Source organism: Pelophylax lessonae (genome assembly GCF_965119305.1).
Source record: "Pelophylax lessonae genome assembly, chromosome: 7".
NCBI classification, from domain to species: domain Eukaryota; kingdom Metazoa; phylum Chordata; class Amphibia; order Anura; family Ranidae; genus Pelophylax; species Pelophylax lessonae.
Genome location: NC_138774.1, coordinates 156,062,509 through 156,084,333, shown reverse-complemented (window position 1 = coordinate 156,084,333; position 21,825 = coordinate 156,062,509). Strand labels below are relative to the sequence as shown.

The 21,825-nt window shown below is 46.6% G+C and overlaps 1 protein-coding gene across 1 annotated transcript in view; it reads left to right on the top strand.

The window, feature by feature from the left end:
- Window positions 1-21,825, top strand: part of LOC309559574 (phosphatidylinositol-binding clathrin assembly protein-like) — a 210,247-nt gene that overhangs the window by 159,750 nt on the left and 28,672 nt on the right. Inside the window, exons 15-17 of the mRNA XM_082262884.1 lie at window positions 10,106-10,237; window positions 10,613-10,643; window positions 19,820-19,940. Of these exons, the coding sequence (XP_082119010.1) occupies window positions 10,106-10,237; window positions 10,613-10,643; window positions 19,820-19,940 (284 nt within the window). The remainder of the gene's footprint in view (window positions 1-10,105; window positions 10,238-10,612; window positions 10,644-19,819; window positions 19,941-21,825) is intronic.

The window sequence follows — 21,825 nt, the reverse complement described above, 5'->3', positions numbered from 1 at the left end:
TCTCTCCCCCCCCCTCTCTCTCTCTCCCCCCTCTCTCTCTCTCCCCCCTCTCTCTCTCTCTCCCCTCTCTCTCTCTCTCTCTCTCTCTCTCTCTCCCCTCTCTCTCCTCTCTCTCTCTCTCCTCTCTCTCTCTCCCCCCTCTCTCTCCCCTCCCTCTCTCTCTCTCTCTCTCTCCCCCCCCTCTCTCTCTCTCCCCCCTCCCCCTCCCTCTGTCATCTCTCTCTCTCTATCTCTCTCTCTCTCTCTCTCTCTGTCATCTCTCTCTCTCTCTCCCCCCCATCTCTGTCCTCTCTCTCTCCCCCCCTTCCTCCCTCTCTCTGTCTTCTATCCCCCCCATCCTCTCCCTCCCTCTGTTATCTCTCTCTCTCCCTCCCTCCCTCTGTTATCTCTCTCTCTCCCTCCCTCCCTCTGTCATCTCTCTCTCTCTCTCTCTCTCTCTCCCTCCCTCTCATCTCTCTCTCTCTCTCTCTCTCTCTCCCTCCCTCCCTCTGTCATCTCTCTCTCTCTCTCTCTCTCTCTCCCTCCTGCTGTGAGTCCCACAAAGATATGGCATTCTGCGTCTGTGACTTTTGTCAGTTAAAGTGGCATGGGGGGGAGGGATTGAAATGACACAGGGGCCCTGTGTTCACTTCAGTTCTTAACCCCTCATCCTCCCTGTGCCATTTTAACCCCCTTCTTTCATTTTGATTGATCCCTGACCCTCGTGAGCCATTTCAATCCCTCTGTCTTAGCAATATATATTAATGCCCTATTTGTACCTGTGGCAATATAAAATGCACTTAACAAAAGCACAAATTAGTGTGTTTTTTTTTATATAAAAAAATTATTGAAAGAAACATTTTTGCAAGGGAGGTGGGTGGCCGTTGGGGGGGGGCACCAAAATGGAGCTTCGCTTGTGTAGGCAGAAATCCTTGCACCGGCCCTGCCTGCATCTGCCGCGACCATTGCCAAATGGATTAGACAAACGGTGGTACAGGCTTATTCTATTAAGGGTCAGAGTCCTCCGTTCCCTGTTAGGGCGCACTCCACTCGAGCGCTCAGTACTTCCTGGGCCTTTCGCCATCAGGCGTCAGTGGTCCAGGTATGTAAGGCGGCCACTTGGTCGTCGGTACATACCTTTACTAAATTCTATAAAATTGATGTGACGGCATCGGCGGATGCCTCATTTGGCCGCAAGGTTTTGCAGGCCGCAATTTGAGGAGACCGGTGGTCTACCTCGAGGGTTTTTTTCTGTTTGAAAATTTTTTTGTTGAGTCTCATCATTAAGGATGAGCATTGTAAACTTCTAGTTGGCACCGGTTGGGCCTTCTAGATTGGGATTTGATTTCCATTTTCCCACCCCTCAGTTGTGATACTGCTCTGGGACGTCCCGAAGGTGGTGTATCACCGAGGACTACGTCTGTCGATGAGCGCTAGAGAAAAATGGATTTTTGTAAAATCTTACCGTAAAATCCTTTTCTCTTAGCTCATCGACAGACGTAGTCCCCGCCCCTCTGTTTTGGAGTTGGGTTGGGTTAAATTCTCTAAGCACTGCTTTTTCACATAACTGATTTGCTGAGGCAGAGAGAGAGAGGATATACCCTCTGGGACTGCCCCTAGGGTGTGGCCAGAGCTTTTTAATTTCCTGTCTAGTCCTGCTCCTGCGGAGGTAACATAACCCGAAGGTGGTGTATCACCGAGGACTACGTCTGTCGATGAGCTAAGAGAAAAGGATTTTACGGTAAGATTTTACAAAAATCCATTTTTCTCTGATGTTCATTGACGGACACAGCACCCACCCCTCTGCGTAGTTATTTTTCTCTGGACACTGCTTGTTACAAAGTTGAGTGGCTATAGCAGAGAGAGGGAGTATACCCCCCTGGGACTGCCCATGGGTGTAGCCAGAAATTTTTTCCGACCTAGTGTCCTACTCTTGTAGTGGGCAGTATAACCCAATGGTTATGAATACCTGGAGCTGTGTCCATCAATGATCATCAGAGAAATGTATTTTACGGTAAGTCAAAAATCCCATTTTTCTTTCTCCAAATATACAATAAAATCATTTTTAGCTGCCACAAACACAGCAAAACAAAGTTTCTGCTAATCTCCTACTAAATCTAAAAGCTAAAACTACTGAGTTAATAAAGAACAAATATTTGTAAATGAAATTGTGCATTTTTACAAACTGATCAAAATTAGAGGTAAATTCACAACTCTAAAATCCGGAGGTTATCATTTTTCACTTACAGCTTTCAAAGTTTCTTAAAGAACCCCTCTAATCATGTAAATATTAGCAAACACAAACTTCAAATGTAGCATAACAAAAGTCCTGCTAAATTCTTAGTTTACATTGGGCATACTAAAGGGAATGCCCTTTTCAAGGCTATGTTGACCTGCATGCAAATTCACAGGTTTTCAGTGCATTCCTGGGCAGGCAGTGAGAGGGGAGAGGTGGAGAACACGATAGCAGGGAGCCACAGGGGAGCTGTGAGAGTGAGCAAAAGTCAGTTGTTGCATTTTAGAGGACAACAGAGCAACAAGGGCTGTGAAATGGTAAGAAGCAAAGGTGATGAGGGCAGAACGGGGAAAGATGGGGAAGGGGATTTCACCATGGATGAATGCCATATCTCTACAGTGTACTAGCCTGGCCAGCTGGATGTGAAAGGGTTACATGAACATTGGTCAAAAAAGGTAAAAAAAAAAATCTAAATATTGCAGAAAAATTGCAAGACAATGTCACAAAAAAGCCTTGTTTGTCTTAAAAAAAAAAAAAAAAACTATATATATATATATATATATATATATATATATATATATATATATACAGTAAAACCTTGGTTTGAGAGTAACTTGGTTTAAGAGCGCTTTGCAAGACAAGCAAAATTTTCAAATAAATTTTGACTTGATATACAAGCGATGTCTTGATATACAAGTAGCCTCAAGTCACAGCTGAGTATAAAAGAGAAGAGAAGCGCCTCTAAGTGTAGCAATATGGTTAAATTTAAGGAAGGTTCAACATTTAGCAACTCACATGGTTGATGATTGGAACAGGCACATCTAAGTATGCAGGCATCTGGGGTAAAGCTGTCCACATAGACCATCCTCCACACTGCTATCTACGTCATCCCTTCCATGCTGCCCCTCGCTTTCAGATCGCTTTACTCCAGGGTGGTCTTCCCGGTCAGGATTACAGACTGGCAGCCGGAGGTGCAGAAGATAGTCTATGTGGACAGCTTTACCCCGGATGCCTGCATACTTAGATGTGCCTATTTTATTGATCAACCATGTGAGTTGCTAAATGTTTAACCTTCATTAAATGGAACCATATTGCTACATTTAGAGGCGCCTCTCTTCTCTTTGATACTCTGTAGCTCCTGCTGCATTTTGCTTCTAATCCCCTTGTGGAAGCGGCTATTTGTGGATGGACATTTTATGGTTACACAACCTATCGCAATGCTATAATCTTTTTATATGGACTATAAACTGAAGGACTTATGGTTGTGGAACGAATCATCTGAGTTTCCATTATTTCTTATGGGGAAATTTGCTTTGATATAAGAGTGCTTTGGATTACAAGCACGCTTCCGGAACGAATTATGCTCGCAATCCAAGGTTTTACTGTATATATATATATATATATATATATATATATATATATATATATATATACACACACACACACACACACCAAAAGTTTGGACACACCTTCTTATTCAAAGAGTTTTATTTTCATGACTATGAAAATTGTAGAGTCACACTTCAAGAGGTAGTCACCTGAAATGCCTTTTCCCTTCACAGGTGTGCCCTGTCAGGTTTAATAAGTGTGATTTCTTGCCTTATAAATGGGGTTGGGACCATCAGTTGTGTTGTGCAGAAGTCAGATGGATACACAGCTGATAGTCCTACTGAATAGACTGTTAGCTGCTTTTTTCTTGCCATAATACAAATTCTAAGTACAGGAAAACGAGTGGCCATCATTACTTTAAGAAATGAAGGTCAGTCAGTCCGAAAAATTGGGAAAACTTTGAAAGTGTCCCCAAGTGCAGTCACAAAAACCATCAAGCGCTACAAAGAAACTGGCTCACATGCGGACCGCCCCAGGAAAGGAAAACCAAGAGTCACCTCTGCTGTGGAGGATAAGTTCATCCGAGTCGCTAGCCTCAGAAATCACAGGTTAACAGCAGCTCAGATTAGAGACCAGGTCAATGGCACACGGAGTTCTAGCAGCAGACACATCTCTAGAACTGTTAAGAGGAGACTGTGTGTGTGTGTGTGTGTGTGTGTGTGTGTGTGTGTGAATCAGGCCTTCATGGTAGAATATCTGCTATGAAACCACTGCTAAAGAAAGGCAACAAGCAGAAGAGACTTGTTTGGGCTAAAGAACACAAGGAATGGACATTAGACCAGTGGAAATCTGTGCTTTGGTCTGATGAGTCCAAATTTGAGATCTTTGGTTCCAACCACCGTGTCTTTGTGCGACGCAGAAAAGGTGAACAGATGGACTCTACATGCCTGGTTCCCAACGTGAAGCATGGAGGAGGAGGTGTGATGGTGTGGGGGTGCTTTGCTGGTGACACTGTTGGGGATTTATTCAAAATTGAAGGCATACTGAACCAGCATGGCTACCACAGCATCTTGCAGCGGCATGCTATTCCATCTGGTTTGCGTTGAGCTGGACCATCATTTATTTTTCAACAGGACAATGACCCCAAACACACCTCCAGGCTGTGTAAGGGCTATTTGACCAAGAAGGAGAGTGATGGGGTGCTTCGCCAGATGACCTGGCCTCCACAGTCACCGGACCTGAACCCAATTGAGATGGTTTGGGGTGAGCTGGACCGCAGAGTGAAGGCAAAAGGGCCAACAAGTGTTAAGCATCTCTGGGAACTCCTTCAAGACTGTTGGAAGACCATTTCAGGTGACTACCTCTTGAAGTGTGACTCTACAATTTTCATAGACCTGAAAATAAAGAAAACTCTTTGAATGAGAAGGTGTGTCCAAACTTTTGGTCTGTACTCTGTATGTATGTATGTATGTATGTATATATATATACATACATACATACATACATACATACAATTACTTTGTTGTCCTAAGTAATGACAAAGTGATTTTAAAAAACCGTTCCAGAAATGTAAAACTTGCTCTCGCTTATAAGGGTATAGAGGTGTGGGAGCTGAAGCTCTAATTGGTGACCACTTTCTTAAGGTGCTTCTTACCTGGTTGTTATGCAGACCCACTGGGGCAAATTTACTAAAACTGGTGCACACAGAATCTGGTGCAGCAGTGCATAGTAACCAATCACCTTCAATTTAAGCTTTGACAATAAGCCCTCATTCACATTGGAGGCGGGTTTGAAATCAACTCACGCAATTTCAAGCCTGCATTTCCTTGCGAGTTTGGGGGCGATTTGAAAGACATCTGTGCGGGTTAATACACAGATGTCTCTTGAAATAGCCCCCGAAGTCGCCAAAAGTAGTGCAGGAACTACTTTCGGAAATCGATGTCGGCGTCGCACCGATTTTTGCCTGTTGCCGACCATAGGCTGCGATTTTTGGCTTGCAGTTTGACATGGCTAAAACCTAGAAGCTGATTGGTTACAGCTGCACTAGATTTTAGGTGCACCAATTTTAGTAAATTGACCCAGTATTCAAGCAGGAGGAGTCAGACAGCCAGGCAACTTGCATTTTCAGAAGGAAATGTTAGCTATGTAGTTTCTCACATAAAATGGTTTTGTTATGAGGCACTAATTCTTGTCTGGTCATCCTTTCATTTAAACCCTAAATTGAATTGCAGTATATAAAAATTGTATGCCAATTACTATTTTCTTTGCTGAAATGATATTGAATTTATATGTTATATTACATTAATGCTGATGTATAATTAAAAAAGAAAAAATTACTTTTTCTTGTTTTAGTAGCTACAGTATATAACAGGGGTCTCCCAACTTTCTAAAAAAACAAATGGGCCGGGCCAGTTTATTGTCCCTCAGACTTTAAGGGGACCGAACGCTGGCCAGTGAGAGAAGAAAATGCCCCAGTGTCAGTGGGAGCAAACCTGCTTGGCGGTCAATGGGATTAAAATAATTACAGAGTCTGTGGTAAGAGGAGGAATAGTAGATCATTGGATTTAGTGAGAGGAATAGTGCCCCATTGTTGGTAATATTGGGAGGCATAGTGCCCCATCGTTGGTGTTACCAGGAGAATAGTGCTCCATCGTTGGTATCAGTGGGAGGACTAGTGCCCAATTACTGATTTCAGTGGAAGGAATAGGGCCCTATTATTGGTGTCAGTGAAAGGAACAATGTCCTATTGTTGGTGTCAGTGGAAGGAACGGTACCTCATCTTTGGTGTCAGTGGAAGCAATAGCCTCTTGTTTTAAGTGGAAGAATAGTGCCTCAAGGGCTAGATAAAGGCAAGTAAAGGGCCGCAGTTTGGAGACCACTGGTATATAACATTGTTTTGAGTTTGGAAAGATGACTAAGGGTACTAATAACATACATGCATTTGTTAGCTTATGCATGCTTAACCTAATAAAATGTCTTCTGTTCTCTTTTGCTGCATGCTTTTCCCGTGCTGAACTTGGTGTTTTTGCCATTGGTGAGTTATTAGAAATTTTTTTTTTTTTTTTTGGATTATTCAATGCTTAAAGTGTATTTTCGCTTTTGCAGCTAAATTGAGATAACCCATATTTGTTACATGTTCACAGTGGGGACCACTGACAGAAAAAGACAGGACTTAGTTGGGACATAGTCTCTACCTTGTTCTCGGGGTACTGACACAGGTGTTTAACAGCACCCTCTCCTCTCAGCTGACTGGGACTGCTGAAAAGTAGCATGAGACCATTAGGGGGGGGGGAGGGGGGGATCAGGAGGGAGACGGTTCCCATATTCCCTTTATCAGGTAGAGAGGAGCATGGGCACAACTTCCCTTGCACTATATTTCCTGGTGGTGAGTGAATTCTTTGTGGTTCTAATTCTATTCACCTGTATGGTCATTCCATTACCTTTTGAGACACCTTCCTCAAGTTCCTTTGTCTCAAGGGAGAAATTTTCATCTACGATTACTGAATTACCACACAAACTTTCCAGACACCTTTCTGGATTAGATCATCTTGGTTGCAAATGTAATGTAATGTTTTCATTCCTTTCCTCCCTCCTTCTAAACAGAGAAGGAGCCTACTGAGGAACTGCTAGAGCAAGTGATGGAAAGGGAGAAACTTTTCTGGAGAGTGATTCTCAAAGGAATCTCAAAACCAGTTTATATCTCAGATCCAAAAGGCTTTTGTGGTTTCCCTCATGGAGGTTGTCTGGACCAACTTACAATTACGGTTTTCATCCCCCAATCTTTCCATGTACTTCCTCTCCATCTGAAAAGGTGTTTGTTCCGCCAAAATTCTTTGCTCAACAATACATGATAAAAAGTCTAAGATATGGAGTATATCTACAGTGAATCCAACAGTTTCCTATTTCAAAGCCTCAAGGTCCGAGCTTGTTGTTTTTGAAAGATATTGACCCTGACCACAGCGATACCTGGAGGATTTTTCTCATGCCCCTAGTTTCTCAGTGGATGCCTTGATGGACTCCATTCAACAGCTCTCTCAGCGGAGTGTTCGGTCTATGCACATGTGCAGGATTTTATGGCTGGGCAGTTACCTTGTAAGAAACAGGATGATTACTTAACTTTTGAAGAGCAATACCTTCTCTGAGAATATGAAATCCAAAAGGAAACTGCGAGTAGCCTGCTTAAAATAGAAAAAGGCATCCCCCCCCCAAAAAAAAAGCATTCCTTTTTGCCAGCCGCAAGCTTAGGGCCCCAAGCCCAGTTCTGCCAGAAGACTTGGACTCCAAAGCACTCTAAGCCAAGAGACAAGCCCTTCTTGCAGTGAAAGGGTGCCCCTCTCATTCAGGTACAGTTAGGGTTGCAGACCTTTTGTTTGTTTGGCAGGGGGATGTTGCAGATAAGTGTATCTGCAACATAGTATTGGTGGATCGTGGTGAATTGGTGGATCTCTTTAGCAGTGCTGGAGTAGAAAAATCATTCCTTACATGTCTTGCAGGATCTTGACAATGGACACCAGCTTGTTAAGCTGAGGTGGAGTTCTGGATACTGTCCCAGTCCTAGGGTACTTGGTCACCACAGGAGAGGTTGTTGGCTATCAATATTCTTAAGTTTTAAGGTTGATTTGTCTTGCCCTGCTGTGTTGGGCGGTGCAGCTGGAGCAGTTACAGCAGTGATATATATACTGTAAATCATTAGGGACGATTTATGGCCCCAGCTACTCTTATTACATAAAGGTCTTTACTCCATTTTAACCAGGACAGATGTTACCTTCTTTCTGTCCCAAGCCTCAGATGCCAGGGGACAAAGTTTTTCATACCTTGATTGTGGTTTGTGCAGTCAAGATTTACCTGATGTCAGCTGCTGCAATTCGTCAGTCTAATTCTCTTGTACTTCTTGAAGGCTCAAAGAACGGTCACACAGCTTCCAAATATACCATTTCTCAATGGATATTTGTTTATTTCTCAAGCTCATTATCAGGACTGTCATTTATCCTGGGCTATTAGACATCAGGCTTTGATAGCTCAAGTTTGTAATGCCGCTACCTAGTCCTCAGTTCATACTTTTTATGAAATTTCACCAAGTGGATGTTCAAGCCTCTGAGGACATGACCTTTGGTTGGTGAGTCTTGCAGGCTGCTGCATGAGGTTGTAACCTGTTCTGGTTTAGTTGTTTGGATTCTGTTGCCTTTTTGCCATGTTGCCCTTCCCCCATTGTTCCTGCGTTAGGACTTTTTTTATTGTAATGGATATGAAGATACCTTATGTCATAGGATGTTTGATAAAGAAAATTTTTAGTTTACTTGTTAAATCCTCTTGTTGGAGTACATCATATGACACAGCGATCACACCCTTCTTCCTTTTTTGTTCATGGCTTACTCAAAACCTGAAAATGTGTCTGCGGGAGAGGGGATTTTCTGTCTTTTCCCCGGTCAATGTGCACTCTACTAGGGTGCTTAGTGCCTCCTGGGCTTTCCATCATCAGGCGTCGGTGACGCAGGTTTGCAAGGCGGCCACCTGGTCGTCGGTGCACACGTTTACAAAGTTTTTTAAAGTGGATGTGTTGGCATCTACGGATGCTACTTTTGATCGCAAGGTTTTGCAGACTGCTGTTAAGAGGACCTGATCCTCTTTGAGGGTGTGTTGTTGTTTTTTTCAGGTGGGCTCCAGTTGTTTGGTTGAGCTCCTGTTGCCTGGTAGGCTAATGTTTAGCCTTCGGAATTTTTTTGTTTTTCCCACCCCTCATTTTTTACACTGCTTTGGGGAATATCAGGAGCTGTGTCCGTCAATGAACAAAAGAGAAAATGGGATTTTTGACTTGCCTTAAAATCCATTTCTCTGATGATCATTGACAGACACAGCACCCACCCCTCTGTGGAGTTATAATTCTCCTGACACTGCTTGTAACAAAACTGAGTGGCTATAGCAGAGAGAGGAAGTATACCCCCTGGGACTGCCCATGGGTGTAGCCAGAATTATTTTCTGCCAGTGTCCTACTCCTGTAGGGGGCAGTATAACTCAACTGTTATGAATATCAGGATCTGTGTCCAACAATGAACATCCGAGAAATGGATTTTACGGTAAGTCCAAAATCCTTCTTTTTTTTTTTTTTTTCTCACCCAGGAATCCCTTTTTTCATTATTGAAAGTAATATGAACAATCCTTTTGCACGTTTTTCCATTTTAGATAATTGAACAGTTTTTTACACCATAAGTCCATTTCATATTCAGTTATCAATTTGAAATTATTTGATATACGCACATGCATGTTACAAATGCATGTAACAGACATTCATGTTTATGCAACGATTGTACATGTGAAACTGTACGACTGAGGAATTGACTGTGTGTGAACTACAGCTAACGAAACCATGACCAAAATAAATGAAATACTTTACAGATGTACTTATTGACATCTGCTTTAGTGCACAGGGCCATCGGAGTACATCAGATGGCCATGTCGGCAAGAAGTACATTTAATGGGTGCATATGGTCCCTTTTCATTTACAGACTCTAAGAATTTACTGTTTTTCTATATAAAAAAAAAGTTAAATTTTTTTTTTTTCAGCTACCTACTTCACAGATGATGTACTGCAGCCAACTGTTTCTCTACAAAGCCAAAACTCTGTATCTGCAGGCCAGCAGAGTGGAAGGTTGTTGGCCAACGATCTTGATTCTTCACTTGCTAACCTCGTGGGAAGTAAGTGGTTGTGTTCTTTGTTTAGAATATCCCATTTAATTTCTGTGTTTTAGTAGATATATTTTGACTTTGATCCAGTCTGATCAGATATAGAGGCAAATATCATGAATTTAGTCTAGACTAGTCCAATTTTTTTTTTTTTTTTTTTATAAATGACTTCAATAGCCCATTATGTGCACATTTCTTTTTCCACTACTTTGGGGCAAGTAATTTGACTGTATTGAATGAAAAAGATGGCATAGAAACTCAGTGTTACATATTTATGTTCATATTATTTAGTGGATAAATTCATGACAGATTGGTGTTGCTGTTCATTTTTATTGTCATTGTGTTGTAGAGCTATATACATAAAATAATTAAATTCATGTTTTGTAGATCTCGGTTTTGGTGGCACACCGTCAAAAAGGTGAGCGTATGTTTTTCTGTGTCTTATATTGTGTAGACTGAAATAAAATATTCTATAGAGTATTGAACCATTTATAAGGTAACGCCTGTTTGAGTGCATCTGGGCACTTGGCGGTTCACTGTGTCAAGATTTAGGTGAAATTTGTGTCTTGACGAAGAGATACTATTTTAAAAACAAAATTGCATTATGAAACAGAGTGAAGATTTAGATTATATTCTAGTTTGAAATGTAGAACAAGTTACCTAATGCTACCGTGTTTCCCCGAAAGTAAGACCTCCCCCGAAAATAAGACCTACTTACAGTTTTGCCTCTTGCTGAAATATAAGGCACCCCACCTTCCCGATAATAAGGCCTCCCCCGAACATAAGGTCTCCCCGATAAGAAGCCCCCTCCCCCCCCCGAAGCTACCGTAGCTCTGAAATCTGGACCTGTAGCGGTGGGCGCCGCCGCACAGCTCACTGTTGGCCGCAGCACAGCCGGAGCAGACAGGAAGTGCAAGGTCTCTTTTAATCAGAGAGCCCACGTCGCCGCCAGGACAAGCTGCCGCCTGCTGCTCGCTCTGCCCTGACTGAGTCTGGCTGACTCACAATTAGTCAGTGAGTCGCGCGGGGCAGGAGTTGGGTATGTTGTGTGGACACACAGGGGTGACTGAGGTAGGGGGGGGAATGTCTGATAAAGGGGTGGGGGGAATGTCTGGTGAAGGTGTCCACTGGCACAGGGGAGGGGGAGTGGGATCACTTAAAATGACACAGGAGGATCAGACGGGGCAATCAAAGTGACACAGAAGGATCAGAAATGGGGGGGGGGGAGGAATCAAAATGAAACAGGAGGATCAGAAGATGGGGGGGGGAACAAAATGACACGGGAGGATGTCATTTGCTGGTTTGTGATGACAACTACTACCGTACCGTATACAGGTCATTTCCTTTGTTCAACAATAAATGTGCACTGTATTCTTCTTCATGGAAAAATAAGACAGCCCCTGAAAATAAGACCTAGGGCATCTTTGGGAGCAAAAATTAATATAAGACACTGTCTTATTTTTGGGGAAACAGGGTAAGCATTGAGCATACTGCTGACAAACGTACAAATGCTTGCTGCAGAAAATTCTACCTCATGTAGTACTGCAAGACCCTAGTAATCAGAATATATATGCTTAAATATTTATAATTCTTTTCTCTACTTAAATTGCAGAATTGTGTTTTCTTTATTGTTCATTGAAGAACACAGCTTGATGATGATTAGGAATCCTAGGTTATATTTCCTCCTATAGGAGACACCAGGCACATAAAAACTGAAGGCTTGCTCTTTTAAGGCTTTAACCCCTCCCACCTCACACATGCCCAGTTTTGCTTAAGTGTCCTCGAGTGGATTTAATTCTTCAGCTTTTTTCTGTTCCTTGGGATGATTTTTATACTATCAACAGCTACTGGTAGATTCAGGCCAAATACTAAAATCCTGGATGTGTCTCTAGTCAGCCATTGGGCCCAAGTTTTCCCTAGTCCTCTTTCAGGATAGTAACGTTAAAGATGAGCAAAGGGCAGATGGATTCCAGGACATAAACACTACATGAATCATCTTATTATTGTGTTGTCTTTTCTGTGTTCGAGTACCAGTTCACTCAAAGGAGATCTCTCTATTACTAGGATGTGTTAAAGCAGCCATCAGGGTTTACCTCTTCCTTACAAACAGATTCTTGTTTGTTTTTACAAAAGGTCCTAAAGGAGGTTCTCTAGCTTCCCGATTTTTTTTTTTTTTTTTAAGTGGTTTTGATCTGTTGCTGTGGTGGCGAGTGAGTATTGAGATAAGTGTCTGCTGTCACTGTTAAAGGAACGTGTTAAATGTTCCATCCGATTTTAGGGTAGAACATGTAACATGTTTCCCGTGCTGCAGCCGCTGTCCCCTCTCCCCTTTCCCTGTGGCAGCAGTATGGGGAGAGCTTCCCTGTACTAGCTGTTACTATTTGAAAACAGCTCTGTGTGTCTGAATGAACGAAAAGCCCTGACATCCTTAGTGGCTGTCGGCTTGTAGTTTTCAATGAACTACAATGGTGCTGTAGAGCGTTGTGGTAGTTCATTGAGTCTTACCGTCCGAGTATCGGCTTACCCGTACGGAATGTACAAGCAAGCAGATACACTGACAGTGTGCAGGAGACCTGCAAAGCATCAGCGATCTACTGATCGCTGGTGCAATGGTTTACAGCAGGGGTCCTCAAACTTTTTAACTTTTTAAATAGGGGGCCAGTTCACGGTCCCTCAGACACTGTTGGGGGCTGGACTATAGTTTGAAAAAAAATATGAACAAATTCAATGCAGAGAGACCAGCGTGCCCCCTTCAATGCAGAGAGACCAGCGTGACCCCATTCAATGCAGAGAGACCAGCGTGCCCCCATTCAATGCAGAGAGACCAGCGTGCCCCCATTCAATGCAGAGAGACCAGCGTGCCCCCATTCAATGCAAAGAGACCAGCGTGCCCCCTTTCAATGCAGAGAGACCAGCGTGCCCCGTTTCAATGCAGAGAGACCAGCGTGCCCCCTTTCAATGCAGAGAGACCAGCGTGCCCCCTTTCAATGCAGAGAGACCAGCGTGCCCCCTTTCAATGCAGAGAGACCAGCGTGCCCCCTTTCAATGCAGAGAGACCAGCGTGCCATGCCCCCTTTCAATGCAGAGAGACCAGCGTGCCATGCCCCCTTTCAATGCAGAGAGACCAGCGTGCCATGCCCCCTTTCAATGCAGAGACCAGTCAGTGCACTTACCTGCGGCGGCGTCTCCTCGAGTTGTCTTGCCTCCTCCTCGGCCAATGGCATGAGTTCGCCTTTAGGCCAATCATGAAGCGGGTCTCGGACCCGCTTCCTGATTGGCCAGGAGGAGGATCCGTGTGACAATAGCGAATTTTCATTCGCTATTGTCACACAAATGGGTGGGCTAGGGCGCAGTGCCTCCGGCTCTAATTAGGTGATTCAGGAAAAAAAAACAATGTGAATGATACATCCCAGCCGGCGGGCCGAGTTCAGGACCCTGGCGGGCCGCATGCGGCCCGTAGTTTGAGGACCCCTGGTTTACAGGCTCCTACTATAACACATTTCACATTTTTTGTTACCTGCAAAAAAAAGTGCATTTATTTATTTTTAAACAAAGTGAACTTATCCTTAAAGCCCACTCAGCTAGGGTAGTGAGCACCTCTGGCTTTTGTCATCATCATGCCTCTTTCTCAGATCTGTACTACTGCAGCCTAGTCTTCTAAACATACATTCTCTAAGGCCTTTATAGTAAATGCTAGTTTTGATCGAAAGGTTCTGAAAGTTACTGTTTAGTGAGCTTTTTCTCTTGTTGGACTGGATCTGTATTTGTCTTGCTGGGCCCACCCTTCTAGACTGCATTTGGAAGTTCATACGCTGCTTAATTATCGTCAAGCTGTGTCCCTCAATGGACAATAGAGAAAACAGGATTTTTGTTCTCGCATGGCCCTTCATGGCTGGATGATGTAGTAGGGCAGGCTTGGGGTCTCCAATCGCCGCGCGGGGCCGCCATTTTGTTGTAGCCTTTGTCTGCAGTTATGGTGGCTACCATCTTGGGGGGGGTTCGGCCATTTTGCGGTGGATTTTTGCTGGGAAGGCCCATGGGTGTTCCTGGAGGCGTTTTTTCGGGGGAGAAGTCTTTTCGGGGGAGGAGTTCCTCTCTTCAGCCCGGGAAGCTTATGGCTCGGATTTCCTTTTCTGAGCCACCGCTGATACGTGCAGACCTCTTGAGGATTGCTGCTTTCCAAGAACAGTGAGTCGCTTGGGGCTTATTCTCTCTCTCTGCGGGGGTCCGCAGCATGGGCCTGACCCCCGGGGGGGGGGCCTGTAGTGCTGTGGGGACATTGCCTTTTCATACAACAAAAAATGCTTTTTTCTCAAAGCTTGCTGGCGGGTCCTATTAGTGCAACATGGACCCCTCCAGACCATGTGTCCCCACCTGATCCCTTCATGGAGGCCGCAAGGTCCTCCAGGTTGCAACTGTCCACTGATGCGATTTCAGCAGTCCTGGAATCTTTTGTGTCCCTAGCAGAAACAACCCCCCCCCACCCCTGCCTCCTCTGATGTTTCGGACTCCGTGAGGTGCCTCCTCTGATAGTGAGGATGAGCTTTCTGCCTCTTCTGCTGCGCAGAATAAGGCGCGGGTGGATGCACTGGTTGTCTCGGTGCGCGAAACCCTAAAATTGGAGGATGCGGCTGTCGTCGCTCCTGGGCGCGGTTGCCTTTGGCGCACCCATAAGCCTCCGAGGGTGGAAAAGTCTTTTTCCTTCCCCACTTATTTTGCTGGCCTACTCGCCAAAAAATGGGAGTGACAGACATGTTCTCCCGGGGTGTCTAGGCGGTTTACCAAGCGCTGCCCTTTTGAGTCTCTGGCGAAGAAGTGGTCGGTGCCACCTAAGGTGGATCCCCCGGTCTCCAGACTTAACAAGGCTACCGTGATTCCGGTGGAAGATTCCCCATCCTTAAAGGACCCAGAGGATAGGAAGGCGGAGGCTGTGGCCTGCAGCATGTACGCTATGGTGGGGACTGTGCTACGGGCCTGCCTTTGCTTCAGCCCTTGTCACCCAAACGGTGACTGAATGGGCACAGACGCTACGCCATGACGTGGAGGGCCAGTCTGTCCCTACTGAATTTGGGGAACTGTTGGACCAGATGGTGCAGGTGCTGCAGTATGCTTGCGATGCTGGGCTGGACATTGCTTCCCCTTTGGGTCGTCTGTTGCTTTTTGCAGTGGTCATGAGGCGTATGCTCTGGCGGAAGTGTTGGTCTTCGAATCAGGCTTCTAAGAAGGCCTTGACGGAATTCCCCTTTCAGGGGGACCGTCTGTTTGGGGCTACCCTGGACGACATTATTAAAGGTGTTACGGGGGTAAGAGTACATTTCTCCTTAAGGCTTCCAGGGGTAGGGACTCGCCGTAGGTGGGGCCTGTCCTTATTTGGCTCACAGAAAGTATTCTCGTCCCTCGGGGGCAGCCGATAAGGCTAAGCCCTTCAAGGCTCCCTCGGGTGCTCCCAAGCGTCCCTGGGCTGGGAAATAGAAGTCCGGTTCCGCCAGACCTGTAGACAAGGCCCCGTCGGCCTGAAGGTGCACCCTCACCCGTGACTGGGGTGGGGGGACGCCTTTGCCGGTTCTTGGAGGCGTCGCTGACCCGGATCCCAGACAAATTGGTCCGGGAGGTTGTGCGGTCTGGATACAAGATCGAGTTTCGATCCGTTTCTCCTTTCCAATGTCCGCCTCTCCCTGGATCGCTTGCGAGCGCTCTATGGGGCAGTGCAGGACTTGCTACAGCAAGGAGTGATAGTGTCTGTTCCGCACGCGGAACGCTTTCACTGGTTTTTTTCCAACCTGTTTACGGTTCCCAAGAAGGAGGGCAAGGTGCAGCCGATCCTGCACCTAAAGGCACTGAATGCGTTAGTGCATGCTCAAAAGTTCAAGATGGAAACTATTCGCACGGTGGTGGCCTCCCTACATCAGGGGGACTTCCTGGCCTCAATAGACATCAAGGATGCCTACCTTCACATTCCAATCTGTGCTGCTCACCAACGGTTTCTCCGTTTTGCCGTGGGAGGAGAACTCTATCAGTTTGTGGTGTTACCCTTTGGTCTCGCCTCCGCTCCTCGGGTCTTCACAAAGCTGTTGGCCCCTGGTCCTGGCACTGTTGCGACAGCCGGGGATATTGGTCCACGGCTACCTGGACGATCTGATTCTCCATGCGCAGTCCCCCACGTTGCTGACGGAAAACTTGGGGGGGTCACCATGCATACTCTGGAGGAGTTTGGTTGGATCGTGAACCTTCAAAGGTCGTCTCTGACCCCTTCCATGAGACTGGTCTGTCTGGACCTGACCGTGGACTCGTCCTCTGCCAGGGTGTTTCTTCCTCCGGAAAAACTCCAGAAGATCCAGTCAGCGGTTCGTTTGTTAATGTCCAGCGACCGGCGACTCGGACCTGGTATGAGAGTACTGGGACTGAAGGCGGTCCCCTTTGCTCTGTTCCACACAAGGGTTCTTCAAAGGGAAATTCTTCTCAAGTGGAACAAACACCCGAATTCTCTGGATTCTCGGATTGGGTTAAGCCACAGGACCAGAGAGTCCCTGGTCTGGTGGCTTCGGGTCCCCGATGCTTCAGTCGGGGAAATCCTTTCTCCCTATATACTGGACAGTTGTCACCACGGATGCGAGTCTGTCCGGGTGCGGGGAGGGGGGGGGGTCCTCAATCAGGACTCTGCTCAGGGAATCTGGTCCCTGGAGGAATCTCGATTGCCGATCAATGTCCTAATGCTGAGAGCGATCCGGCTTTGCCTGACGCACTGGACCGACCGTCTGAACGGTTGTCCCGTGCGCATTCAATCAGACAATGCCACGGCCGTGGCTTACGTCAATCACCAAGGGGGCACCAAGAGTGTCCTTGGGGCCCTTGAAGTGGCGGACATTCTACGTTGGGCGGAGCGCCATGTTGCGGCTCTCTCCGCGGTCCACATTCCGGGAGTGGAAAATTGGCAAGGGATTAACCTCAGCCGCCAGGCCTTGGATGCAGGGGAGTGGTCCCTGCATCCGGAGGTGTTTCAACAGATGTGCCTTCGCTTGGGCACTCCGGACGTGGATCTGTTGGCATCTCGAATCAACAGGAAGTTAGAGGTTTGTGGCCCGCACCTGGGACCCTCTGGCAGACGTGCTGGTGGCCCCCTGGGGCCAGTACCGGCTGACATGTCTTTCCTCCTCTCAAGTTGCTGCCGGGACTTCTTCGCAGGATAGAGGCGGAAGGGATTCCGGTCATTCTTGTGGCTCCGGACTGGCCTCGTTGCGCCTGGTACGCCGACCTGGTCAGGCTTGTCACAGACGCCCCATGGAGACTTCCTCTCAGGGTGGATCTGCTCTCTCAGGGGCCAATCTTCCATCCTGCTTTACAGTCGCTGGCTTTGACGGCTTGGCTGTTGAAAGCCATGTGCTGAAAGACAGGGTTTTATCTGCTTCAGTAATTCCCACTCTGCTAAAAGCGAGGAAGGCGACTTCCAGGAAGATTTATCATCGTACGTGGAAGTCGTTCATTGCGTGGTGTGAGTCCCTTGGGACCCACCCTCGCTCTTATTCGGTGGCTCGGATCTTGGCTTTCCTTCAACAGGGAGTTGATCAAAAAGTTGGCCTTTAGTACTATCAATGGTCAGGTCCCGGCCTTGGCTGTTTTCTTCCAGAGGCCATTGGCCGCCCATTCCCTGGTGCGTAGTTTCATCCAGGGGGTGGGACACTTGCTACCTCCAGTGCGACCTCCACTACCGCCATGGGATCTTAATTTAGTGCTGTCGGTTCTCCAGAGGCCTCCCTTTGAGAATATTCGGTAAGTCCCCCTGCTTACCTTGTCTCAGAAGGTGGCCTTCTTGGTGGCTATCACTTCTGCGCGCAGGGTGTCGGAACTGGCGGCGCTGTCCTGTCGTTCTGCCTATCTGGTGGTTCATAGGAACAAGGTGGTACTTGGGCTGGATCCGTCCTTCCTGCCGAAGGTGGTTTCCAGTTTTCATTTAAATGAGGACATCGTGTTACCTTCCTTATGTCCTAAGCCAAAACTTCCTAAGGAATTTGCTCTGCATACCCTGGATGATGTTCGGGCGCACAAGGTGTATTTGGCATCTACCAAGACTTTTCGCAAGTCTGACTCGCTCTTTGTGCTCACGGATGGCCCAAAGAAGGGGCTGCCTGCGTCTGCTGCGACTATTTCCAGATGTATCAGACAGACAGTGGTGCAGGCTTATTCCATTAGGGGTCAGATTCCGCCCTTCCCTGTCAAGGCGCACTCTACTCGGGCGCTTAGTGCTTCTTGGGCTTTTCACCATCAGGCGTCTGTGCTTCAGGTGTGCAAGGCGGTGACTTGGTCATCTGTTCACACCTTTACCAAATTTTATAAGGTGGATGTGATTGCATCTGCGGATTCCTCCTTTGGCCGCAAGGTTTTGCAGGCTGCGGTTTAGGGGGCCTCTTGGCCTTCCTTGAGGGAGTTTTTTCTGTTTGTTTTCAGGTAGACCTCATCTGGTTGTTTTGAGGTGTCCTGTGTTGCCTGGTTGGCCATGTTGTCCTTGGGGGACTGTTTTCTCTTTGTTCTGGTTGCCACCCCTCATTTTGGTACTCTTTTGGGACGTCCCTACTGATATGCATCAGAGCACTGCGTCCGTCAATGAAAAATCGAGAAAACTGGATTTTTGACATACCGTAAAATCCTTTTCTCTTAGGTTCATTGACTGACCTAGTACCTGCCCCTCTAATTTTTTGAGTGGGTTGGTGTGTTTCTCTGACACTGCTTTGATACAAAACTGACATCCTATGCAGGAAGAGAGGGTATACCCCCAGGGACTGCCAATAGGCGTAGCCAGAAATTCTTTCTGCCTAGTGTCTGTAGGGGGCAGTATTACCCTACTGATATGCATCAGAGGACTGCATCCATCAATGAACCTAAGAGAGGGATTTTATGGTAAGTCAAAAATCCAGTTTTCCTGCAGTTCACAGAATAGTATTTACAGGGAGTACAGAAATCAGGTTTTCAAGGAATAACTTAAGCAAGCCATATCCAGGTCATTAGGGCTCCTATTCTAGCTCTTTGGCTCCTCGTTTTTAGTTATTTCATTGGGATCTCGTATGCTGTTAATTTCAAAATATATTTTGACGTTAAGAGCCTCTTTGTGCACGTGCAACACATGTATTCTCTTGCTTTGAGGAATGCTGCTTTTAGTTAGCCCAGTTATTTTAAATGGGCTGGCTGTGCATTTCAATGCCTAAGAATTGGCTCCTGTTGCATTTTCGACAGTGCAACACATCAGAATGCATTGTATGTGTGGTAAATGAATGCCACCGCAACACACATAGCAATAGATGTTAGAGTTAACTACAATGCGCAAGTGTGAAGCCAGCATTTATGTTTACATTAGAAAAAGAAACAGCTCTACATTTGTAGATAAGTGGTGTTTTGAAGTTCTGAATTGTCAGTGTGTTGTGCTGAGACAATGCAACGCATTCTGAGACACTATTACAATTGCTGTATCTGCATACTTTGTTTGAATTCAGTAAAGTGTGATTAATGACATACGGACAATATGGTTGACAAATGGACTATGTGATGTTTGATATTTTCACCCTGAATAAAAGAGATATGAAGCATTTGTTACTGGTCTTTTAGATCTGATATGCAATGGAATCAGCCTTCTGAGAAGAAACTTACTGGTGGGACAAACTGGCAAGCCAGAACAAGCACTTCTACAACATGGAATTCCGCCCCTGTAGCAGCTCCTGTGACACAAGTGGTAAGTTTTACATTAGTCATTACATAGAGGCTTTCATTTTAGAAGTTTTCAACTATTTGTGGGCTTTTGTGCCATTATAAAGGGTTTAGTTTGTTCATTCTAATTTGTATTTTTTATTTGTTCATTGACGGACACAGCCCCAGAATCCTCTTGACCGCTGTGTTATGCTGCCCCCTACAGGAGTAGGCCACTAGGCAGGACAAAGCTTTACCACGCCTATGGGGCAGTCCCAGGGGGTATACTCCCACTTCCTGCTACAGGCATGGTTTTTTCTGCCTAGACAGGAGTAAGGACCTAGTTCCTTGCTGGGTTCTCTGGTCTTAGCATTTTTGTCTTTAACAGTTTTTTTTTTTTTTCTTTTTTGTAATTTTCTGTTCCTGTGAGGACTGGGCGACCGGCTGGATAGTCTAGATTCTTATGGTCTTCCCACTCCGGCCAGGGAGTACGACCCAACCTCAACTCCGTGCTAGGTCAGCCGCCGCATAGCCGCACTGGACTGGGGGCTGGCCGCCGCATAGACCTGGTCACGACCGGAGTCACAGCGTACCTCTGGTCTGCAGCACCCCCATTCTTATGGTGCGGTGGTCTGTCTGGAGTAGTGCCAACCCGTTTTCCATGGTGTGGTAAGTAGTTTCCCCCCTTCCACTGGTGGACTTTTGGGGTGGACGTGGGCTCCTCCCAGGGACGGTTGGACCCCCCGATTCCATTCCCTCCCACATAGCGTCCCCCCTCATTTATCGGGGTCTCCCTGTGGACCACCCCCCAATAACCCACACCTAGCTTCCCCCCCCCCCCCCCCCGGTATTGCCATACCTGATATGTCTGTGTTGGGGTGTTGAGCAGGCATTGGGGGGGGGCATGCACCATTGGCTGCTAAAAACTCAGTTTTGGGGGGGCGGTCCTCATGGGGGCACATGCCAGGGCCCCTCCTTACCGCCCTTTAGTTTTTGGGGGTCCAGGGAGCCGTGTTTAGCTGCCATTTTGTCGTGGATGGCACTGCAGCCATCGGCGGTCATGTTTGTGTAGTCCAACGGCCATTTTCTTATAGTTTCCCATTGATATAAAGCGGCGGACATGTTTGTGAACCCATTGGAACGGTGATTCGGCAGTAGCCTCTAGTGTTACTTCCTGGATTTCCTCCTTCTCTCTGATTGCCACGCAGCGTGCAGCCTGGCATTCTGCTCTATTCTGAGTCAGTGGTGGTGAGTCCCTGTGGGTGCAAAATGCCTCAGTCTTCCTGTTTTAGCAGCAAATTTGGTGCGCTGGGACTTGTGGTGCCGCTTGTGCAGCGATGGGGGGTTTATCAGTCATTTTTCCCTTTTTGCTACTGATCCCCAGGTTAACCTATGGAGTCCCTGGAGCATGTCTCACCACCTGACCCCCTCTGAGGCTGCGGGGCCCTCTGGGTCCCAGTCCGTCTTGTCTGCTCTGACGGTGGTCCCTAGAGTCACTAGTGTCCAGGGTAGATATGGTCCTGCAACACAGGATGGGCAACAAGCGTCCCCCGCCTGCATCCTCTGTCTCCTCAGATTCTGAGGTTTATCTGGCCGCGAGTCACCCTACTGGGTCTGCATCCACGCACCCTGAGTGCTCGGATAGTGAGAATGATTCCTCTTCCACTACGGCCGCACATGAAAAGGCGCTAGTGAATGCACTGATTGTATCGGTGTGGGAAAAATTTAAAACTGGAGGACTGAGCTGCTACGGTGTCGGACGTCGGTACATTTCGGTATCCGCAGGTTTTCCCCTTTCCTGCCTATTTTGACAAGATTGTCGCGAGTCAGTGGGGTTTCCCTGAACACACTGTAGGGGTGCCGAAGTGTTTTGCTAGAAGGTATCTTTTTGAAGAGTCCCTGCTATTTTTTTTTTTTAACATCGCCTA